This window comes from Gavialis gangeticus, unplaced genomic scaffold (genome assembly GCF_001723915.1).
Source record: "Gavialis gangeticus isolate Ggan-Ray unplaced genomic scaffold, GavGan_comp1, whole genome shotgun sequence".
NCBI classification, from domain to species: Eukaryota; Metazoa; Chordata; order Crocodylia; family Gavialidae; genus Gavialis; species Gavialis gangeticus.
The window spans coordinates 52,029,168-52,050,194 of NW_017728992.1; the positions used below are offsets into that span (position 1 = coordinate 52,029,168).

The 21,027-nt window shown below is 39.9% G+C and overlaps 1 protein-coding gene across 4 annotated transcripts in view; it reads right to left on the reverse strand.

Moving 5' to 3' along the window:
• SLC35B3 (solute carrier family 35 member B3) overlaps positions 1-20,047 on the reverse strand; it is a 38,983-nt gene extending 18,936 nt beyond the window's left edge. The window contains exons 1-6 of one of the 4 annotated variants that reach the window (XM_019522442.1): positions 19,939-20,047; positions 14,510-14,791; positions 11,642-11,763; positions 9,280-9,434; positions 7,621-7,728; positions 573-670 (exon numbers count right to left, since the gene is read on the reverse strand). In XM_019522442.1, coding sequence (XP_019377987.1) covers positions 573-670; positions 7,621-7,728; positions 9,280-9,434; positions 11,642-11,763; positions 14,510-14,710 — 684 coding nt within the window. In that variant the 5' untranslated portion in view covers positions 14,711-14,791; positions 19,939-20,047. Of the gene's footprint in view, positions 1-572; positions 671-7,620; positions 7,729-9,279; positions 9,435-11,641; positions 11,764-14,509; positions 14,792-18,798; positions 18,965-19,833; positions 19,861-19,938 lie in introns of those variants that run through there. The other 3 variants (XM_019522413.1, XM_019522424.1, XM_019522433.1) reach the window with 3 other exon arrangements.
• Positions 20,048-21,027: the final 980 nt, after the last annotated feature.

Below are 21,027 nucleotides of genomic sequence, written 5' to 3' on the forward strand. Positions count from 1 at the left end.
AAAAAAAAAAAAAAAAAAAAAAAGAAAAGAAATTTCTTGTAATAAGTAATTGAGTAACAACAGCTAGGTAGTTCTCTGTGGACTGTGTACAAACTTTATCTTTGTTTTTTCCTGGTAAGTGGCAGAAATTGCTTGTACCATATTTCTTGGATACAATGCATACTCCATTTCCAACAGTTGTTTTTGGAAAACAGGTGTTGTATGCAAGAAAATACAGTAAAATACACCCACATTTATGTAAATATTCAGTGCAATTAGGGAGAAACAAATATTGCAACCTCAAAAATATTATTTGATAGTAAGAATGTAGACAAATGTGTGCCTTTAAGGGTCAAAAAAGGAGCAATGCACCAAATGCACATTCTTTTTATATGCAAGGCAAAAATGAGTAACTTTTTTTTATCATCACATTTTTTTGTATCTTGACTTAGCAAGGATTAAAATGGTAAGAAATTCTAATTTCATATCTATCCAACCCTTTGCTTCCATTCAGTTAGTTCTATTACAGTTTGATTGTCAATGTCGTAATATAGCCAGTGTGACAGAACACTAAATTAAAGTCAGGTATTTACCATTTCTGAATTGGAACCATTGTGCAACTTCATAGCTTTTTCCTGTACATTTCCTATAACGGCATCTGCACAGAGGGCAAGGGATATAAGGACCACACCTTCAAGAAAGTAAAGAGGGGAGAAAACTGTTCAGAGTACTGATTTACTAAACAAGCAGAACAGTAACAAAGTGCCACTTCAAACTTGCCCTCATAAATCTTGAACTGCAAGGGGTATCATTTTAAAAATGCTAGCTAAAACTATATCCGTTAGAAGTTTTTTAATTTTGCTTTTCTTGTACTGGCATATAGGAAACTGTTTAATTTGCAATTCCAATAGGAAGGTAAATAACAGTGAATTATCCAGCAGTGACCAATCATCAGGGGTTAGCAGCAAAGGGAAGCAGAGAGAGGGGCAGTCACTGGCAAAGAACTGGAACAACGGCGAGTTATCCAATGCGCAAATTAACCAAAGTTTACTGTCTGCTTCTTATATAAAAAAATCCATCATAATTCTTCCTTTTCCCCACAAAAAATTTGATGGGGGCACTTAATCCCACAGTTAAACACAAATAATTTGAATCAAATTAACTATTTCCCATGCACTGTGGTACCTTATAGGAGTTCATATCTTTTGGGGGGAAAAAAAAAAAATCTTTGCTTTATTAAAATGCTTTGAAGTTTTATTCCACACCAAGTTTATGAACAATTCACCTGGCCTTTAAAGAAAAAAAAAACAACCTGTTTTCTAATCTGTTATCTAAGTGTAAGACTAAATGGACAAAATGATATCTCAATATCCCAATTCAAATATTTTGATATTTAAAAATCTGCCCCGCCAAACACCTTTACTGTAATATGAATAAAGCTAATAATTCTCTGTATAGGAAGACGAGAGGGGACAAGAGTGGGCATGGAACCCATCATCTCCTATTGCTCCAGGCAGTGTTCCTAACACTCACTAATACTGCCAGTAGCCTAGATAAAAGTCTCCCTTGTTGATTGCTGCATAGATGTAGCAAAATGTACCCTTTTTATCTGTGGTCTCCCCTCTTTGAAAAGCACAATACTTCCAATCACAGCTGCTTGAGAAAGTAACTTCCAACTTCCAGTATGACAATGCCAACAGCAATTACTGAGCTCTAAGTATGTATTCTCTTTTAAAAATTAATTTCCTTCCTAGTTACAGATACAAAAGTGCACTGGCAAATGCCACTTTGTTTCCTTGGCTGACAAGCGCAGTGGATGAACGGATCCTTGAGTGAGGTATATTTCATTAAGCCAATGTGTTTCTCTTACACAACAATGCTGCCTCTGGATTCCACTGGTACTAAGGAGCCTTAAATCTAATTTACAAAATTCTGCATGGCACAATTTTTTTTATCAAGCTGATGCTTTAAACCACTCAGGTTTTCTGTTTTTAACATTTGTATCAGACAGCAAAGATTACTTGTTCTGTTTAACCTCACAGTGCAGTTTTGCTTCCTTAGGCAAAATTGTGACATGTAAATAGATTTGCCCTTGACAATGTGCACGTTTAAAGAATTCTGATTAAATTATATGAGTAAAGAAATGCTTCCGCTAGAATCATACAAGTTTGTGTGTAAATGCTTTCAATGTATTTATGATTATGAGCCACTAGAAGGAAATCTGACGTTATTTGGTGACTAGCAACTAGACGGTATAAGGCAAGTGAATTCTTAGGAATTTGTCATTTTGGAGTTACAATCCACAGTAAAAAGTTAATGTTGTTTTGAAAGACTTAATATGTTTAAGTCTGTAACCAGGTTTTCTTTTCACTATCCCTGAATATATTTCAAATGTCAATTTACTTTCTGCTTCCTATGGACATCTTCACTGCAGTTTTCTTCAGGGTGTCATCAGGAGTCATGGAATAAAACTACACAGAACTATTAAGGGACAAGGTAATATTACCTTATATAGTAAACACTCTTGAGAAATGTCACACTTAAATTGGTAATACAATGACAGCAGTACATAGACTACTGTAAGCTAGCTTCAAGCATGCTTCTTATGTAATGTACTAAGTTGCATTCTACCTCCATCATTTGGCTACTAAAATAAAAGACTTAACTTCTACACCTGTATAACCCCCCTCCCCTCTGTGAAACACTAATAGGTAGGATGGGAATAGGTTTGGATAAATAAGTAGGATGGGAATCAAGGTAAAGATATAACTTGTCCAGGATTACAGAAAGTGAGTACCAGAACCAGGAAGAGAGCTTGGACTTAGTCTTTTGATATGAAACAGTCTTTCAAACCCCAGTTTTGAGACCTATTATATTCTGGATATCAATATACCTTTGGTTGAAATAGATCCAAAGCATGTTAAAAACAAAAAGGTAATACTGTTTGTAGTGCTATAGTGACAATTTTCAAACACTAGTATCTATAGATGATTTTCTCACTCAAAATTATTGATTTTGGCACCAACACAGTCCCACTTCCTTCAGTTTACAACATCTTTCCAACCAAATTAAAAATCCCCAAAAGAAATCTTTAAATGTGTGGACTATTTAAATTTTGCATTTTCACATTTAAAACCCATTCTGAAAGCAGAAGAAATAATATGCACCTTCATATGGAGTTACATTTGGGCAGACTTATTTACCAGGCACCAAAAGTCATACCATCTTCACATCATACCCATTTCTCTCATTCAACTACACATCCAGTCATGTGTGATGCTAACTAAAATGTACATTAAATAAATGCAGTAGATCCTATAATTCACAGATGTGAAATAGTAATGTTTTCCAGCTCTAATACACACAAATAAAACTATTAAAAAGGCAACATAGCAAACTCATGAACAGAACTAAACAAATATTTGCATTCAGACACTTCATAAAATAAACTGGTATACTAACAAGGCAAATATTGCCAATGTAAAAACACTGTCAAATATTTAAAAGAATTTATTAGAATAGTTACAAGAAAGACTTCAGAATTTGTACCAGGTTAGAAACTTATGCTCAGTCACAACCCCTCCTGCCCTCAATATAAGGGAGATCTTTTAAAGTCTGAAAACTATTAAATAAAATTTAAAACAAATTTAAGAATTATTACATCCTTTCTAGCAGTGTTTGGTTACTATTAAATGTGAACATTACTGAAGGCCAAAAAGAGGTCTAAAACAAATAATAAAAAAGGTGACAAATATAAATGAAAAAAGAGTTCCAAAACCAGTCACAACAGGGTTGCGGCACACCAACTCCTAAACTTTCTGCTTTACGTTATTTTTTTTAAATCAGTCTCCACTGCTTCATCTTTCACTTTTGTCATCAAATTCATGAGTACCTCCCACTTTTTCCTCTTCATCCAAATATTTACTCAATTCTTTATCAGCCTTTTTTTTTTTTACAACCCTAAATTGTGACATGGTTCTCAGCAGTACATTTCTGGCTTCTGAATGGACAGCTCCCCAAAATGACCTACAACTAGGTTGTTCTGCGCACACAGAAATGTTGAAAAAAAATTCTTCCAATGTAGCTAGAGTGCAAGGACACAACTCCTTCCACGATAATGAAAGAATCTCATTTGATGCTGTTGCTGGGACTGCACTCTGCACTGTTTTATAAAACACTTGCTTCTTGCTTTACAATTTGCTGTCTTTGCCAGAAATTTTCACTTGTTTCCACATAATTTATAATTTGCACTAGACAGTACAAGGTCATCAGCTGAATCCAGGGTACTCTGCAAAAAGGGTGCTGTAGCAGCATGGTTCAAGAAGCCAAGCAGCACTGTGCGGGGGAGTGGTCACTTGATTTACCTTGAAGTTTTCCTCAATTTTTTCGTCTTTAGCTTTTGTAAGGACTTTACTCAGCATTATCACAAATTTGTTTTTTTTTTTTGCTTAGACCAGTGGTCTCTGAAGTGGGGTGCGCAAGATGATCCACTGGGGTGCAGGAAGAAAATATTAGAACTTCCATTTATATTTATATAAATATACATATACTGGGGGGTGTGCTCAGAAATTTTTTACTGATAGGGGTGCATAATCAAAAAAGTGTGGAGACCATTGGCTTAGACCATCATTCTTGGGTTCAAACAACAGAGAATTATCACTCTTCATATTCTGAATGGGCTCTGTATGGTTTCAAGCAACAATATGAATTTTGAGTTTTGCATCCAAATGACACTGGAGTTAGCAAAGCCAAGGGAAATTTCCAACAGCCAGAGTCCAGAAGCAAAGCTATGCAGGTTCAGAAGTCATGATCTTGGTGCTCTTTGACCTACAGGTGAAACTACTCACTGGCCTACTTTGTATTGCCATAGGGGGACTTGGAGAAGTTGCTCTCCCAGGCAGCCAAATCAGGAAGCCCCAAGTGACCAGCTCGTTCATCAGATAGGGTGGGACTGCTAGTTAAAGCCTGGCAGGTTTGGCCAGCTGGGCAATTAGGTTAGGCTGGGGGACCTGTTAGGACCCCTGACTGTCAGTCACTACAGAAATAACTTTCTGTGGACCAGATCTGCCAATTATATTTTTAAACTTGTCATGCATATATTGGGCTATGAAGTGATGCTCAGCTGTTCATCAGAATGCAAAACTCAGTGTTTGTCAGTGGTCATGAAACCGACACTCTTCCATCAAGATACCAGAGACGACCAAGAAACTTATGCAATCACATCACCAACTCTGCTCTTTATTTCATTTCTCCCACTTTAAGATACAGAAGGCTTCCTTCAAATTGTTTCCTACTTGGAACTTTGTAAATTGGATGTATAGAAGCACTTAATGTTTTCAAGTACACAAAATGGTGTACTTCTGGCATGGGTACCAGAATACGGTGACGTCTATTTTCTGGTCATTGGGCATTTTGCCTAAAAACCTAATACCCAATTTGATGAACAAGTGAAGGCCTTCCAGGAGTGAAAAGTTTTGAGACTGACATGCATGGAATAGCAAAATTAGAAAATGTAATGTATTAGAAAATGAAAAAATAATTGTGCTAAGCTCCACTTTTATTCTAAGATCCCATGCTTTGGGATGATGATACCAAACAAAGTTGAAGGATTATGCAAAGAAAAATGTTGAGGCATATGAGTTTCCCCTTTCATATGGTTTGACTGAAATAATCTAATCTTTGACAGCAGCTAGATACCCATCACAAAAATTCAACCAATAGTTCTCCATTCTAACTGTATCCTATCTACTCAGAAGAACAGAATTTGCACTTTGCTTTAATATTTTTCATATTCACTTCTAGTAATTAATTTCCACACAGACTACTTTGGCTTTTCCTGACTCTTCATAGTTTATTAATGCCTTACTAGCTCACAATCCAGAGGCTTGTATTCAAGCATCCCACTACTTAGCTAGGTCTGTTTCTAACTGTTCCTATTCCACGAGATTCCAGCCAATCAACATGTTTTCTCACTTCCTGGATTTTTAAACTCCCATGCTGCATAGAGAGGGAAGGAACAAATGAATCATCCTTTCCCCAAAGCCCAGGGTAATCACAGAAGCCTGTGCCACCTCAGGGGTTCCTCTTCTTTCTGTAGCAGACAGCTAGTAGAGCAGAGGTGGGCAATTATTTGAGCAGGAGTGCCACTTAAGAAGTTTTGATGAGCTGTTGTGGGGCTATGGGGGAGCAGGAAGAAGTAGGGAGGGGTCCAGAGCAAGACCAGCCCAGCAGCGGTGTGGGGGAGGTAGCAACTGATTCTCCCAGGCCTCTTTGCCCTGCACCCATAGGCAAGCAGGGCCGGGGCCTCAGGGCAAGGCCACAATACACTCCCTGCATGTCCTTGCCTGCAGAACCAACACCAATTGCAGGGATGCAGAATCACGCCTCTACGCCAGTCCCTGTACTGTCATCTCCCCATGATCCCAGCTCTGCCCCTGCCCATCCTGCTCCCAGATGCCATCCCCCGTTTGCCTGCGGCCCCATTATCTGCCTGGCTGAGCACGCCCTGCCCGAAGGGGTCCTGGCCCAGTCTCTGTGGAGACCCTGTCAACCTGCCTGCTCCCCACCACCAGTGGGTGTGGCGTGGACAGGCCGGGGGGCCAGGTCCATAGGTAGCACCCAGAGTGAGCCACTGCTGCAGGGGCTACCAGGAAGCTGAGTCTGGCTGCTGGGCCACCTCTGCCCCACTTTGCACCTGGGGGTGGCAGGACCTGCTGCACATACCACGGCCTAGGCTGCCCCCTTATGCTTGGGCCAGACGGGGCCAAGGAACCCACCAGGAGCTGGTCAGAATCCCTTTGTGGGCTAGATTCCACCCACAGGCTGTATTTTGCCCACCCCTATAGCAGAAGTTATCTGAATTAGGAGCAGCAAAACTGCAGCCCCACTTGGCCTAACAGCCTACAAGAACTCAGGAGAAGAGCAGGGCAAGATCCACCTGTGTCTAAACATAAGATAAGGCTTGTACTATGGCTGCATATATACGAAGGAGCTTTGTGTTATTAGTGAAGGGAGGGGAGTCTGCCTGTGTGAATCTTGACCCCTGCAACACTGCGTTTACTAACAGATGGCACCATGATGCAAACCTACATAATGGAATCCTTAGCTTGCTGAAGTATCCACCAAAATTTGAGCACATATTATTCAAACAGAGGCAATGATCTGGTCAACTAACATTACCAAGACTGGTCAATTGACTGGCTTATACTTCGGAACATTTGTCACTGAGACTGTCAATTCTACAGAAAACATGAAAGTAGAGAAAGAGTTTCCAAAAATATAAAGTCTGAAATATTTACTTAGCAAAACCAAACTTACCTTTTAATGTTAAATGTTTAAAAAACAGTCAAACAGAATTTCATCTGATTTATTAACTTATCAAAAACTTTTATTTCTGGACTGAAGAAAAATATAAGTGGTAATATTTTTGGAAAGTTATAAGTTCCTAAGAACTGGGACTCAGAATGAAAATGCCTCTTCTACCATAGCTGTAGTACTGCTAGTGCAACAATATAATAAAATCTACATTTTCAGTATGACACCTTAAGGCATTACCACCAAAAACTCCTGAACACTTTTATGGAATACCACTCTAGGCAAAATAAGAATTTTGTTAAACCATAAAGTACAATGCTTCTTTACCTGTCAAGTTGAAATTTGGTGCGACTGTGCTGTCAGCTAAAGTAAACCATATTAGGCCGAGACTCATACACATTGCAGCAGACACATCTGCAATATTATAACGTTTTCCTATAAAAAACCCCAGACAATACAAACAACATGAATATGACCATGTAATCAGTGTTAGATTTAAATCTGTTTTGGTGTTTATTTGGGCAGTAAGCAAATAAAAGCATTTCCTTCATTCAGTTCTCAACTGATATACACAGACCCAATGTCCTGCTTCCCACTATCTGAGGAGAAAACTTAATATGTACCTCTCCCTTCAGCAGCAGTTCCAAAACTTTTTCATAATGTAAAGAGCATTTTGATAACAAAATTGTCCTATGAGCCATCTCTTTTATTCACAGTGGCAAAAACCGTATTTTCCCTTCAATGGGGAGGAAGTGATATCACTTCAGGAAGAACAATTGTTTACTTAACTAATACTACTTTCCCATGTATCTAGTATACTTCAGTTCTCTTTAAATGTAATGACAGAAGGAAACAAGAACAGCTGTTGCCATTTGGCTAGCCATTTCTCTGCAGACCACCACCAACAGGTTAACAGGCCAGACTGGGAACTATTACTTTAGAATCCAGACCTCCTTTTGTGGTTCAGTGGTAGAATCCTTGTCCGGCCTACGGGAGACACAGGTTCAATTCCTGGATGCATATATAACCACAGCCATTGAGGCACCAAATGTCTGGGCTTTTAGGCCACTGAAACAGTATCCAAAGGATGGAAGGGGGTGAAGGAAGATCTCCATACTCCTGCCTGTGTGCGTGTCACAGGTCCTTGTGCTCTAACACATATATCATGATCCAGAAGGATTGATGGTTGCCTACTACTACTTCAGAATCCTGTAGTTCCAGGCAACAATTTTTTGGGGAATGAGGTGAGATCCTGAGCATATCATCTGAATAACATGTTCCCTTTCCCTAGAACAGTACTTTAAATATGTTCTCAGCTGCTGAATATATAGTATTATATAATCCAAAAACATTATAAAATGACCCACGGATACCAAATTGAAATGACATACGAAGATTCCATTATGAGAAAAAACCTGAAGTTTTAATTATATATACAATATTTCTCTTCTAGTATGAATTATTTTGCTTTTTTAACTTGTCTATTTTATTTCATCTCACTCCTGAAAGAATCACAATATTCTACTCTGACTATAATACATGGAACTAACTACTATAACAGGAATATTAAATGTTGAGCTCTGTACTAGAAAAATATTGCTTGCTTGAAGCTTCATCGACTTTAAGCAGCCCTGCATCTTCAGGTACAGAGTGGGAATTTTTCATAATATACTGTGATTCTTATTAAAACACAATATTTAAGTATGCCATATATATATATTTTTTTTTAATAATCACTATGTTATGATTTTCAGTGAGATTCATTCACCAGGCCCTCTTTTTATTTTTGGATAATGACATCATTAAATATAAAATTCATCATGTTTCTTTTATCTAAATTATAAATGTTTGAGAATTTGTAATGGAACTTTTGCATGTCTAAGAAAGGTGGTTTGTTAAAACCAAAACTTTATACAGAAAAAGGGTTGGATTTAAAAAACTTCCATTAAAAAAAGTTAAACATTTTGTAGCAAAATTAAAGCATACCTTGTATAAAGACTCCTCCTATCATAACTGGAATAAGTTTACAGCATTTGAAGATGACTTGAGTAGGATAGTTTAGATATCCTAGTGAGGTATTTGATAAACCCATAGTACCCACTGTTAAAAAGGCTATCAACATGTAGGTTTTGCCAGGAATTCTGCAAAATATAAACAGATGGAGGGTTTTATATATATATGTAACACTTCTAAAAAGAAAGACTTTCATACTGTGAAAAAAAGAAAAAAAGTTTTAAAAATGAGCCAAAATTTTCCTAGGATTCAGTTTTTTTTTTACTGAAATTGCACAAAAATTGTTGCAATTTCAATATTTTTTAACTTGGTTTAAATGAACTATACTTCAAACTTTAGTGCCTTTTATTTAAGAAGTATAAAACAGCATGAAATGTTAATATATAGCACTCTTCTCAGACATTATTTCAATTTACAAATGGGGGAACCAAGACACAAAGATATTAAGTAAAAGACCAAAGACAGCACAGGAAGTTGGGAATCAAACCCAGATCTCTTAAATCTCAGTTCTGTTCTTAACTAACTTTCCCTCATAAAGACTACATAACAGTTTATATTACAACCACTTTCATGTTCAAATGCTCATAACTTTCTGAAATATTTATGGTTCAGATTGGTTTTTCTTAAACGTATTTTTGTAAAGTTAAAGTGAATTTTTCTCTATTTTTAGAAATTGGGAAAAACCCATAGTCAATTTCAAGTAAATGTTATGCTTCTTTAATAACTTCATAAAATAGGATGAAGATAGTTTAATGCCAAATCTCACCCAACTAACTTTCAGTACAAGGTATCTGGGCATTCAGATGAATACACTTTTGATCTGGTGAAACCACTATCTGGTGACAACTGTAGTTTTGCACACAAGCAGAGTGCTTCTAAGTATTACAGTAGTAAGTTTGTGAAGTGAATTCATCAACACAAACATGCTGTGCATCAAGTCTGGCTAACTTAAGAGCAAGCTAAAAATATCTGCAAAGGGGAACAGCAAACAAGGTCAAGTCTTGCTTTACTCACAGCAAATTGTGCTAAACTGGCATGCTGTACACAGGGCAGGGAGGATGACAGAGTATACAAAACATTCTAAATCAAAGAAAAGGCAGAATCATAATAATGATATTTTTTGTTCTTAAGAACTTACAAAATGCTACCCAGATTACAGAAAATGTAATTTCAATATAATTTCCAATGTAACATATAGTGACACACTCCACTAGTTTTTACAGGTGGTTCCATTTTGTCAAACATATTAATGGCCATTTAAAAAGAAGCTTAACAAATTAACAACTCTGTGTAACCCGACACATTATTTCATTTTAGAATATCTCAAGAGGTTCTATAATTTAGAATCTGTCAGCATCTAAAATAAATCATGCTTTCCAGAAGCTGTCTATACAAGTGTGTTATGATCTCAAGTTTAACATCTAGAGCCTTAGCCACGGATCGCCACTGGTGAGGCAAATTGGGGATGAGAGGGTGAAAGAAAAATCATGGACACTAATACTACAGAAATGCACAGGCACAAGAGAAAAAACAAAGCAACATTTAAAATGTACCCTTTTCAAATGTTTTCTCTAAAATGTCAGTAAATATAGTAACCTCTCTGCTCCCACCAAAAAGGATGGTCTTTAACGGGCATGTTTATGCTGAGCCATGCAGTCAGAAACCTAATTTATTTAAGGTATCAGAAGCAGAATAGTGGAACTCCACAGAAGTAGCTTCTCTGAGAAGCAGGGTAACGCAGCTTTAAGTACTGCATGCCATCCCTTGACAGTAATCTAATGATTAGATACAAATTTTAAAGTGCCCATTTGTACTTCTCTAAAGGATCAATGCCTAAAATGGTAACTTATCTTGCTGCTTACAACAGACATATGTAAATTATAGCAAAAGTTATTTACTTGTTTCAAGGTTTCTGATACAAATGTGCACAGTAGCATAAATTTCTAGTGAATTAAGCTAAACAATCAAATATAAAAAAGGTTGACATTTTAGGACTTGCTAAATTAAATGCATGTTTGAAAGCTTTCAAACATACTTTCAAGGACAGCTGGCTCTTTTTGTCTTCAGTATATGCATGAGAGTGCACATGCATGCACACACATATGCTAGTTGACAGAAAAGTGATGTATATATTTTCAAATCTCAACTCTATTTATCAAATATTGTATTTTATTCTATGACAATACATGAAGTTGACTCAAAATGTTCTGCATAGTATCAGCAATATTCGTATTTCATATTCAAATACCAGAAGGCAGATTTTTCAAATCAAATTGGAAGAAAAAAAAAAAAATCAAGATATTTACTTTTTAAGCTCACTTAAAAAAATACATACCGTCTCCTTTTGTCCTGAATAAGCTGAAGTTCTATTAGTCCAAAAATGGAATAAAACCCAAATTGTACTAATGTAAGGTACCAACCAAAGGGCTTAAAACCCTCCACTGAAAATATCAGTTCCTATTGAAAGAAAACACATTCACACCCAAAATATTAAAACGTGATTAGTGGACCGGTTCTCTCATTACAAGTCTGCAATTCTTGTGCTTTTAATCTATAAACATTAAGTAGAAATCATCTACAGTATGTGTCACTTAAGTATTGAAGAAAAGCATGATTTAAAGATTCTGTGAAAAAAAATAGGGAGAAATGTATCTACAACGAAGTTAATGGAGCAATACATCAGAGAACCATGAACATCCATCACAAATTGGAAAGGACTTGATGTCTGGGTTTTTAACTGAATTTTCAAAATTATTTATTTAAGTTCGACTCTGGTTCTAGCCAGAATTTATAAACTGCTCATAAAGATTAAGTTATATACAAATCAACACCTTTAAGAGACAAGTTTATTAGAAATTTTCATTTCTAAAGAATCCACACGTAATATTTTGAGTACCTAAATTAAGTAGCACACGTGAATTTATAAGTCTGCAGGCTGCTAGCATATTAAAACTGGTGGTTTGAAAAAAAATGTTATGAAAAATTTACATACAGTACTGTGCACAGAATGATATGGATGTGTCAATTACAGGCAGAGCTGGTGACAATGCCTACAGGTTGCCTGCCTAATATTTTCCAGGATAAGACTCTTTTCTCAGTTACCAATAACTTTAACAAAATAACTGCCTCGGCTTAACTTTTTTTTTCCTTTTAAAAGTTTCAACAGAAACTCTTCAGCTGTTTCTGAAACTGACATTAGGGGAAAGTATTTTTTTTTGTCAAAATTCTTATAACCATTTCCTTGAGAAACTTTTGTAGCTGCATGCTTTGAAATAGATATTAACAGTCTGGCTCAGTCACACCGGGCATTTTTACATGCACAAGTGACCAGTGCTGCATCGCTTGCAGTTGTATAAGTGGCGAAACGCACATCAGCACTGAGAAAATGGCAGCGACGCACTTTTGAGCTTTCACACACACGGTATTTTAGTTCAAAAGCACAACGCTACCATTTTCTGCGTGCTGATATGCATTTTGCCATTTCTACAACTGCACACAGCATACCACAGATCATATCACTTTGTGGCCAGAACAGCAGATCTCTGAAGTGTCAGATGTCCAAGTGTGTTGTAGGAAAAAAAGTGTGTGTATAAATGCCATCTGGGCACAGAAATTCAGTAACTCTATAGAACACTCCAATGTAAAACCTAGAACTGAAACCAGGATTCCAAAAACACCCAGCATTCCTTTGTTGTTTAGCAAACAGTTTTGATCCCTATCAGCAAAGCACATTTTTCATCCATCTTCATGGTGGTTGTGCAGAGAGGATATTACTAGGGGTGCGCTGATAAATAGGGGTACATCAATAAAGGTATTTTGGGCTGATACCGATGGCCACTTATTGACCAGCCATATTGGCTGATACCGATCTGATTGACAGTATGTAGCCCAGCAACATGGAAAGCAGTAAGGCTGGTAAGTCTGTTGGGAGGAAGGGGCAGATCAAGGCCCTCACGGTGAGGGACGGAGTGGGGTTGGGGCAGGCACTGCAAAGCCAGGGTGGGGTGCAGGATGAAGCAGTGGGCAGCTTGTCTGAGGGATGTGAGGGTGGCTCCTGCCACTGTGCACACCCCTGGGGAAGCATGGGGGGCATGTGAGCCCCAAATATGTAAGCAATGTGAGGGCAGGCTGTCTACTTAGGGCTCGGGGCAAAGGGCTGCGTTGGCCTCTTCTCAGTGGGGAAATGCTGGGCCAGGGGTGCGCTTGGGGTGGGCGGTGGCAGTGCTGGGAAGGGACTATGGGGGGCTACAGCCACCCCAAAAATTCCTGTAGCCCAGCTCCTACCTGCCTGTCCCCAGCACAGCCCCAGCTCAGCCCCTGACAGGAAGAGGATGGTGCTGCCACCAGCCCCAAGCCTGCCCTTGCCCCACACCCAAATCCAGGGAGCATGTGCTCTGCCTCCCCAGGGGTGTGCGCAGTGGCGGTGAGCTGCTTCCTGCTCCCCACCCCTCCAGACAAGCTGCCCATGGCTCTGCAGGGTGACTCACCCCAGCTGGACAGTGCCTGCCCCACTCCATCCCTCCCTGTGGGAGCCTTGATCTGTCCCCCCATTGCTCCTTCCGCCTGCACAGACTTACCATGCTGCTCTCCAAGCTGTTGGGCTGCTTTCCTGGCTACGCACATACACGCAGCATTCAAATTGGTGACATCAGCTATACAGGCCAAAAAAAAGCCGATTGCTAATAATGTCAATTTTCCTTTTATCAGTGCTGATTGGATATGGACTAATGTATTGTTGTATCTACCTATTATTAGTATGTGTTATTCAAATGGTGCGAGTGATTTACTACAGATTTAAAGGTTTTAAGCTTGCTGAAAAACCATATAGGAACAGACTATTCTGAAATTTGTGTTTTCCTAAAGGACTAGGTACTTGGATACAAAAAATATTTATTAGAATAAAATTTCTAAATATTGCACTCAATGAACCTGAAAGGGCAGAATTAAGGTTGCCCAGCCAACCTTAAGTAAGCCCTCTTGTGTATAACATTACGATACACTCTAATTTCATAAGCACATACTGTTTTTTATTTTTGAATGCTTGACTTCGCTATCTCATCTTTTCAGTGTTCTTCTTTTTAAAACATAGCTGCATAAAGCAGATATTAAATTTACCAGTAAAAGCACTATCATTTTAGAAACATATATGGTAAAACAGAAGAAGAAAGGGCTGCTAGCATAAATATGACACTATAAAATTTACCTGTAAATATCCATAGATTAGATAAAACATAAAAACTCCAGAAACACATATGAAGAACTGAGTAGGTTTGTTAAATTTGCTGAGATTCATGCCAAGAACAACAACATCATCTATGGACTTGATATGAGGCGACATAGCTTGCGACTTGGAAGGTACAGTGATAGAAATGTATTTCCTTGAAGAGTTGAATTTCAGATCCATGATTCTTGGTTCGCTGCATTCAGCGCCAATGGAATTATCGCCCTTTTGTTCCTCTCTCTTTTTGTGGTCTTTGTTTGGAAGCTGAAAGAAACCACAGAAGTGAGATAAGCCACAGCAGAACAGCATTCCAGTGTCACCAGTACATAAGTTAAATTAATTAAAAAAAACTGAAATAGAAATATTAAATGCACAAAAGCTTTACGGGAGTTGCAATAATGCACTACTTGTATACTGCGTTTCCTCTGATACGCGTGTGCATGCACATGTAAGGAAGGATGGAAAATAAGCAACAGCAGTAAACTCAGGAAACTGTACCAGCACTTAGTAGTAGTCGCTAGTTTGGGGGGTTTTTAAAGTTTGTGCAACTGCTTACACTTTTTTATTCCCGGATCTTTTCTAATATCCATAAAAACACTCTTTCAAAACCTTTGAACATAATTTGCAAAAAATGGGAACCGGTCTTTCATCAATCTCTAGAAAGCATTGGTGCAAAAAACTTGTCTCATCAGTTTCATGGTTCAGCGAGCCCCTTTAGCCCAGAGCCAAAACCAGCTGTATTGTACCAATGCTCATAGGTATGACTAAAGTATGTTGTCATGGGATGGGAATGATCACAACTCTGAAATCACAATTAAAGAGCTGGTACAGAGATACTGTGGTTATCACCACTCTAATTTATCTTTTTGTCACAGTACACTAAACTCAATATATTAAATGTTCATTTAGAAAGATTTAGCAACAATAGTAGGATACACACTTGTAGTTACCTCAAGTGTGAAATTACAAGAAATCCTCCCCTCTCTCTACCCTTCCTTTGGATTTCTTTTAAATATTCAGGAAGGTGTGCAGACCACCCCAAAATCACCAAGGCAAAAGTCCAGAAACATCCAGGATCTCAACCTTTGCCACTTAACAAAAAATGTGGTGTTTCAAAAAATTAGGCCACATGAATAGTCAAATGCACTCATTTGTAGCACAACATGATAAAACCTGGTGACTGAAACTAAAGAAAAGAAATTTAGAAAAATACTGGACTGAGAAGCAAATCTTTCATTTCTTCAGTTCAGTCAAGTATGTGGTAACTAATGTTTGAGGCATTTTTTTCCAACCTCAGGCTAAATACACTAATCAGGCAGGGCTCCTAGGGTTTTCGAGTGCAAGTCAAAAGCTAGTTCAGCCAGCAGTTAGTAAAAAAATGTTATTCGTCTCAACTGTTCTTCAGGTCTCAGGCTAAGAATACTTTCCCTTACTAGGAGGATCTACAAAAATCCCTACTCTGCCCTGCTTAAATGAAAAGCGTGATAAATGAGAACATGATTTTACTACAGACAGAGCATGGCATTTTCCTTGATAGATGATTTTCTAGTCTGGGAAATGCCATTAATCTAATTTAGATGAACTTCAGTAATCTCCTGGCGAAAGCATGCTTTATTAAATTAGGGAAGATAGAGATTAGTAAAACTGTTAGGTAGGGTAAGGAACCATTTACAGAAAAGACAACAGTAGTGTGTGCTGAAAGGTGAAGTAGCAGGCTGGAGAGCTTACAAACGGAGTTTCTCAAGGATCATTCTTGAGACCAATTTGTTAAACATTTTCTTTAGTGTTCCTGGACCTAAAAGTAGGACTATGTCAATAAAATTTGTTGGTGACACAAAGTTGAGAAGTACTGTTAATGCAGAGGAAGCTACGGATATCTGAGAAACAGAATTAGAGGACAGGACTGTGGTAATAGAAACAGGACAAAATTTACTTAAGTTAAAGATCAGGCACTGGGGGGAGGAGGAGGGGATGTACAGACAGAAGAATTTCTGCTATATGCTCTGAACCTATCAGTTGTAAATGACACAGGAAAAAGACCTGTGTGTATTATTAAATCACAAGACAACTATGAGACATTAATGTGATACACGCATGAAAAAAGGCAAATGTGATCCTAGGATATTTCATGCAACTCAACTCAAGCAACAAGATCCTCCTTATAGGTTGTCCCTTAGGTATTTGATGACTTAGTCATCATTCAAATACCCCCTCAGTCTTCTCTTTTCTTTAACTAAATAACCCTAGGTCTTTCAGCCTTTCCTTGTAAATCATGTTTCAGGTTCCTAATTATTTTTATTGCTCTGCTGGACTCTAATCTGTCCACATCTTTCTTGAAGTGTAGGGCCCACAGCTGGACATAGTACCAGGTGAGCTGTCACCAGTGCTGAACAGAGGGGGAAGGATTACTTCCCCTGATTTGCAAGTGACACTTCTGTTAATAAAAAACAGTACTTTGTTAGCTATTCTTTTTGGTTGTGCAGAGGCAACAAGAGCACGCTGCTGGCTCATGACAACGTTCTTCTCTACAGTCCTATAGCATTCTTTATTATTTCCCAGTTATAGATACAGGGGAGATTAATGCCAATGGTGGGGGGGAGAAGCATTTTACTTAAAAGAGCAATGTTGATGCAACAACAAATTTATATGAAATCTCTATGAATATGGACTGGGAATTAGGAGAAGAGCTAACCATCAAAAGAGCAAGGTTTTGAACAGCCAACTAGTAGGAGGTGAAAGGGAAGCCACCCAACTACAAAGATGGGGTCTTAATATGTTTATGAAAGGGATTATATAATGCATGATTGGCTGTGAACACAGAGGACTGAATCTGGCGATGCAGAAAATCCCATTTCTCTGTTTTGGCAGTTCATTTCTCACACTAAAAAGGAACAGAGTCAGTCAATACACCTCATTTAGTTACACAGAGACCACAAAAACACTTGTGAATTATCACCTTCCTTAGAAAAGGAATGTTCTGGCAGTACACTCAACTTGATGCCAAAACAGGAAGTCACTGTAATTTAGAAACGAATATGCACTGGTATTACTTGTGATGAATGAAAAGAAGGGGTCATCTAAACTCCTCTTACTGCACATCTTGTGTACCTTCTGTATTTTTTTTCCTGGCACCAGTCTGGCTTAGATACCCCAAGCATTTTCTCAGGTCTAGTGACTTCAAACTAACCTAATCTTACCCAGTTTCACTGTTTCCTTAAACTTGGCCACAAAAGATAAGTTCATCAGCAGATACAGCCATAGTATCATAGAGGAACACTAATTTACAGTTAGTGTTCCTCTAGTCTGGGCCTCCCAGCAAACCATGATAAACTTTACAAACTCCATTTTGGACCTACAGTTTTCTCTCTTGGATAATCCAACTGCTCTCACTGTGGCTGCTCATAAAGTGTGCTGCATCAAGTGTAAGAGAATGATTCTCTCTCAGAAGAATTTCAAAAGTAGAAAGGATTTCAAGAATTTCTTCAAACCCCATGGTAACGCTAATGTCTAGGACAGTGGTCTCCAGCCTTTTTAAGCAGATCAGCTTTGGCATTTCAAATCAACCCAAGATGTACTGTGCACAAGTAAGTATGGGGGGAGGGAAGGAGAGGGGGCAGATTGAGGCACAGAGAAAAAAAATTATTTGAGGGTATGCCTCCCCAGCAGGTAAGTTCCACCTAGCTGGGGACCCCATTCAACTTACCCCTGCTCCTGTGGCACTGTCTCTCACTGTGTGGGGTCCTCAATCTAGCCCCTGCCCCTTCCCTCCCCCACAGACTGACATGCTGGGTTGCAGCACGTGTGCATGCAAGTGGGTACTCAGCTCCCCACCCCAGCCTCTGATTGACTCCAAGAGGCTCTGAGATCTACTGGTGGATCAAAATCCACTGGTTGGCAACCACTAGTCTAGGACAACACAGAACCATTCTTTACCACTGCTTTACGGATTGCCATAGTAATAGCAATTACAGTAATGAAAACTAAACAATGAAATTGAATCATAAATTAAATGAGGAAGTGAGATACTAACATACACACACACACACACGGCATTAACTATTATGAATGTAAAACTACTTTTATAGAAAAAAGTATTTCATTCGCCATGATTTAGGCAGAACTCAAGTAAGATCCTGGTTTTGTCACATGAACTTTTTGGATTTCAAGCTCTCCATCATACCAGCATTTGAGACAACACTGGACTGCTCCTGAAATAAGCTGCTTTACTAGCATACACAGCACTGCATTTCTGAAAAAGAAAGGAAAAAAACCTGATCATAGATTCAAAGTTCCTGAAAGAAAGGATCTATTTTAGGATCAAAATTCCAGATCTGTCATCAGATCCAAATTCCTAAAAGAAAGGATCAGGTATCCAGGTTGTAGTCGTATTGGTCTAAAGCAGCAGTTCTCAAACCTCGGTCTGCAAGCTTCATTCAGGTGGTCAGCAGAAAGGTTGCTGAACAATCAAGAGTATCTGTACCTGCACTTGATTTTTTTTTTTTTTTGAGGACTTAGATGAAGTGGCCTTCTGAGACCCTCAGCAATTTTCAAGCGGTCCGTGAAAAAAAAAGTTTGAGAACCACCGGTTTAAAGGAAAAAGCAGTCAGGACTCATAGTAGAGATGATATCTTTTAATAGCTCAACAAGATTTTTGTAAAAAAAAAAAAAAAGTCTTTAACTGCAAGCTTTCGGGCACAAATATCCGTTGTCAGGAATTGGAAAATATTGTAAAAGTTCTCTTGGGTAGAAATGAAAGTTCATATTTCAAAGGGTTTCACAGAGGGGTCAACAGATAAAAGAACAGATCCATTTTATAGGCCAAGCAGCAAGAAAACGTCCCAGCAGAAGCTAAGGGCCTTGTGAAACTTCTTAAGAGACTCTTTTAAGAGTGAACTTGAGCAAACTATATGCTCACACCAGTGTGCCCGCCCATACGTGCATGCACTTACATCTACTGGAAAGCTCACACACGCGTGCACTCACACGTGTACACAAACACAAACGCGGTAAAACAGAGCACCCCATGGAAAGCCCCTGGCTAAGCAAAGCAGAGCAGCCCTTCCCAAGCACACATGGGAGCGGCGCTGTGGCCACGAGGACCCCAGGGGAAGCAGCCGCCGCCGCCACCCCCACCCCCAGCGGGCCCGGCGCAGCCTCCTGCCCGCAGCGACCCCCAGGGGAGGCGCGTCACGGGCCTCGCGCCCAACTGTTGGGTAGGGCGCACGCGTTCCGGAGGCCCCGCCCCCCGCGCGAAGAGAGAAAAGGGTGGGGCCGAGCCCCCTCCTCAGCCACGGTCCCCCACTCACCATTGCGCTCATGGCCGCTCCCCTTCGCGTGACGCCGCCAGGAAGCGGCCGCGGCTCGGGGAAGCTGCGGTTAGCAGCGGGGCGGGGCGGGGAGGGGCTACATACCTGTTCGCCGCGCGGGCGGGGAGGAAGCGTCACCGCCCAACCGCCAGCTCTCCCCTCGGCGCCGAAAATGGCGGCTCCCGAGCGAGCGCATCGATCCGCCTGCTCGGCGCTCCCCGGCCTAGAGGGGAGGGGGTGGGGCCATCGTGTACCCCGCTGCAGGCGCCGGCGGGGCGGGGCGGGGTGGGGATGAGCTCAACGGGTGCTGACGTCAGAGGGGGGGGGCGATGGTCGGCCAGGAGGTGTCACACCGTGCTAGAACAGCTGGGTGCTGGCGTGGTGCAGAGGGGGAAACCCATCGATTTCAGTCTGGGATGGCCAGGGTTGAGATCAACCTGCCCGGCTGTGGGCCGCCTGGGTGCTTTGCTGCAGGGGAGGGGCTCTAGCATGTTCCCATAGAAAAACAAGTGAGAACAAAGAGTTGGCATCTTCCTGCAGGGTCTGGAGTCTAGAAAAGGTTGCAAACTGCTGCTCTAGAGCAATTCTGCGCTGGCGCTCAGTCGGTTTCTGAGTAGGGTTGGTGAGAGTCTGCTGGAATCAGCGCTGATCTCTGCTGGTTATTGAAAGCCCTCGGGGAGACTGAGGAACAGGTTGAACAGCACCATTAATGAATGACATTACGTTATGTTGGGGGGGGAAAAAATGTTCCAGAATAGCTTCAGTTAGGGTTGGTAACCCTATTTGTGAGTGAAGTTCAAGGTGCTGGTTTTGACCTCCGAAACCCTAAATGGTCTAGGTCCTAAATACCCCAGGGAGAACCATGAGAGCCTATTATGACCCCTAAGGTCAGCTGAGAGCAAGCTGCTGCAAAGACCATGAATGTGTCAAGCCTGATTGGCAAAAGTGTGTAGGAGGTTGTTCTCGGCACTTGCCCCTCAGCTCTGGAAGTCACTCCGACCCAGAGCCGCAGAGCCTGGGCATCTTTGAAAAGGGCTGTGAGACCCTCATGTTTGGGCAGGCATTTAGCAAATGAAGCTTGGCTGGGGTATTGTTGTGGGAGGGGGAGGAAGAGGGGTTCTGCTTTATGGTGATGCTCTGCTTGGTTTTAAAGTTACTTTCTTTCTTTTTTTTTTTTTTTTTTTTTTTTTTTTT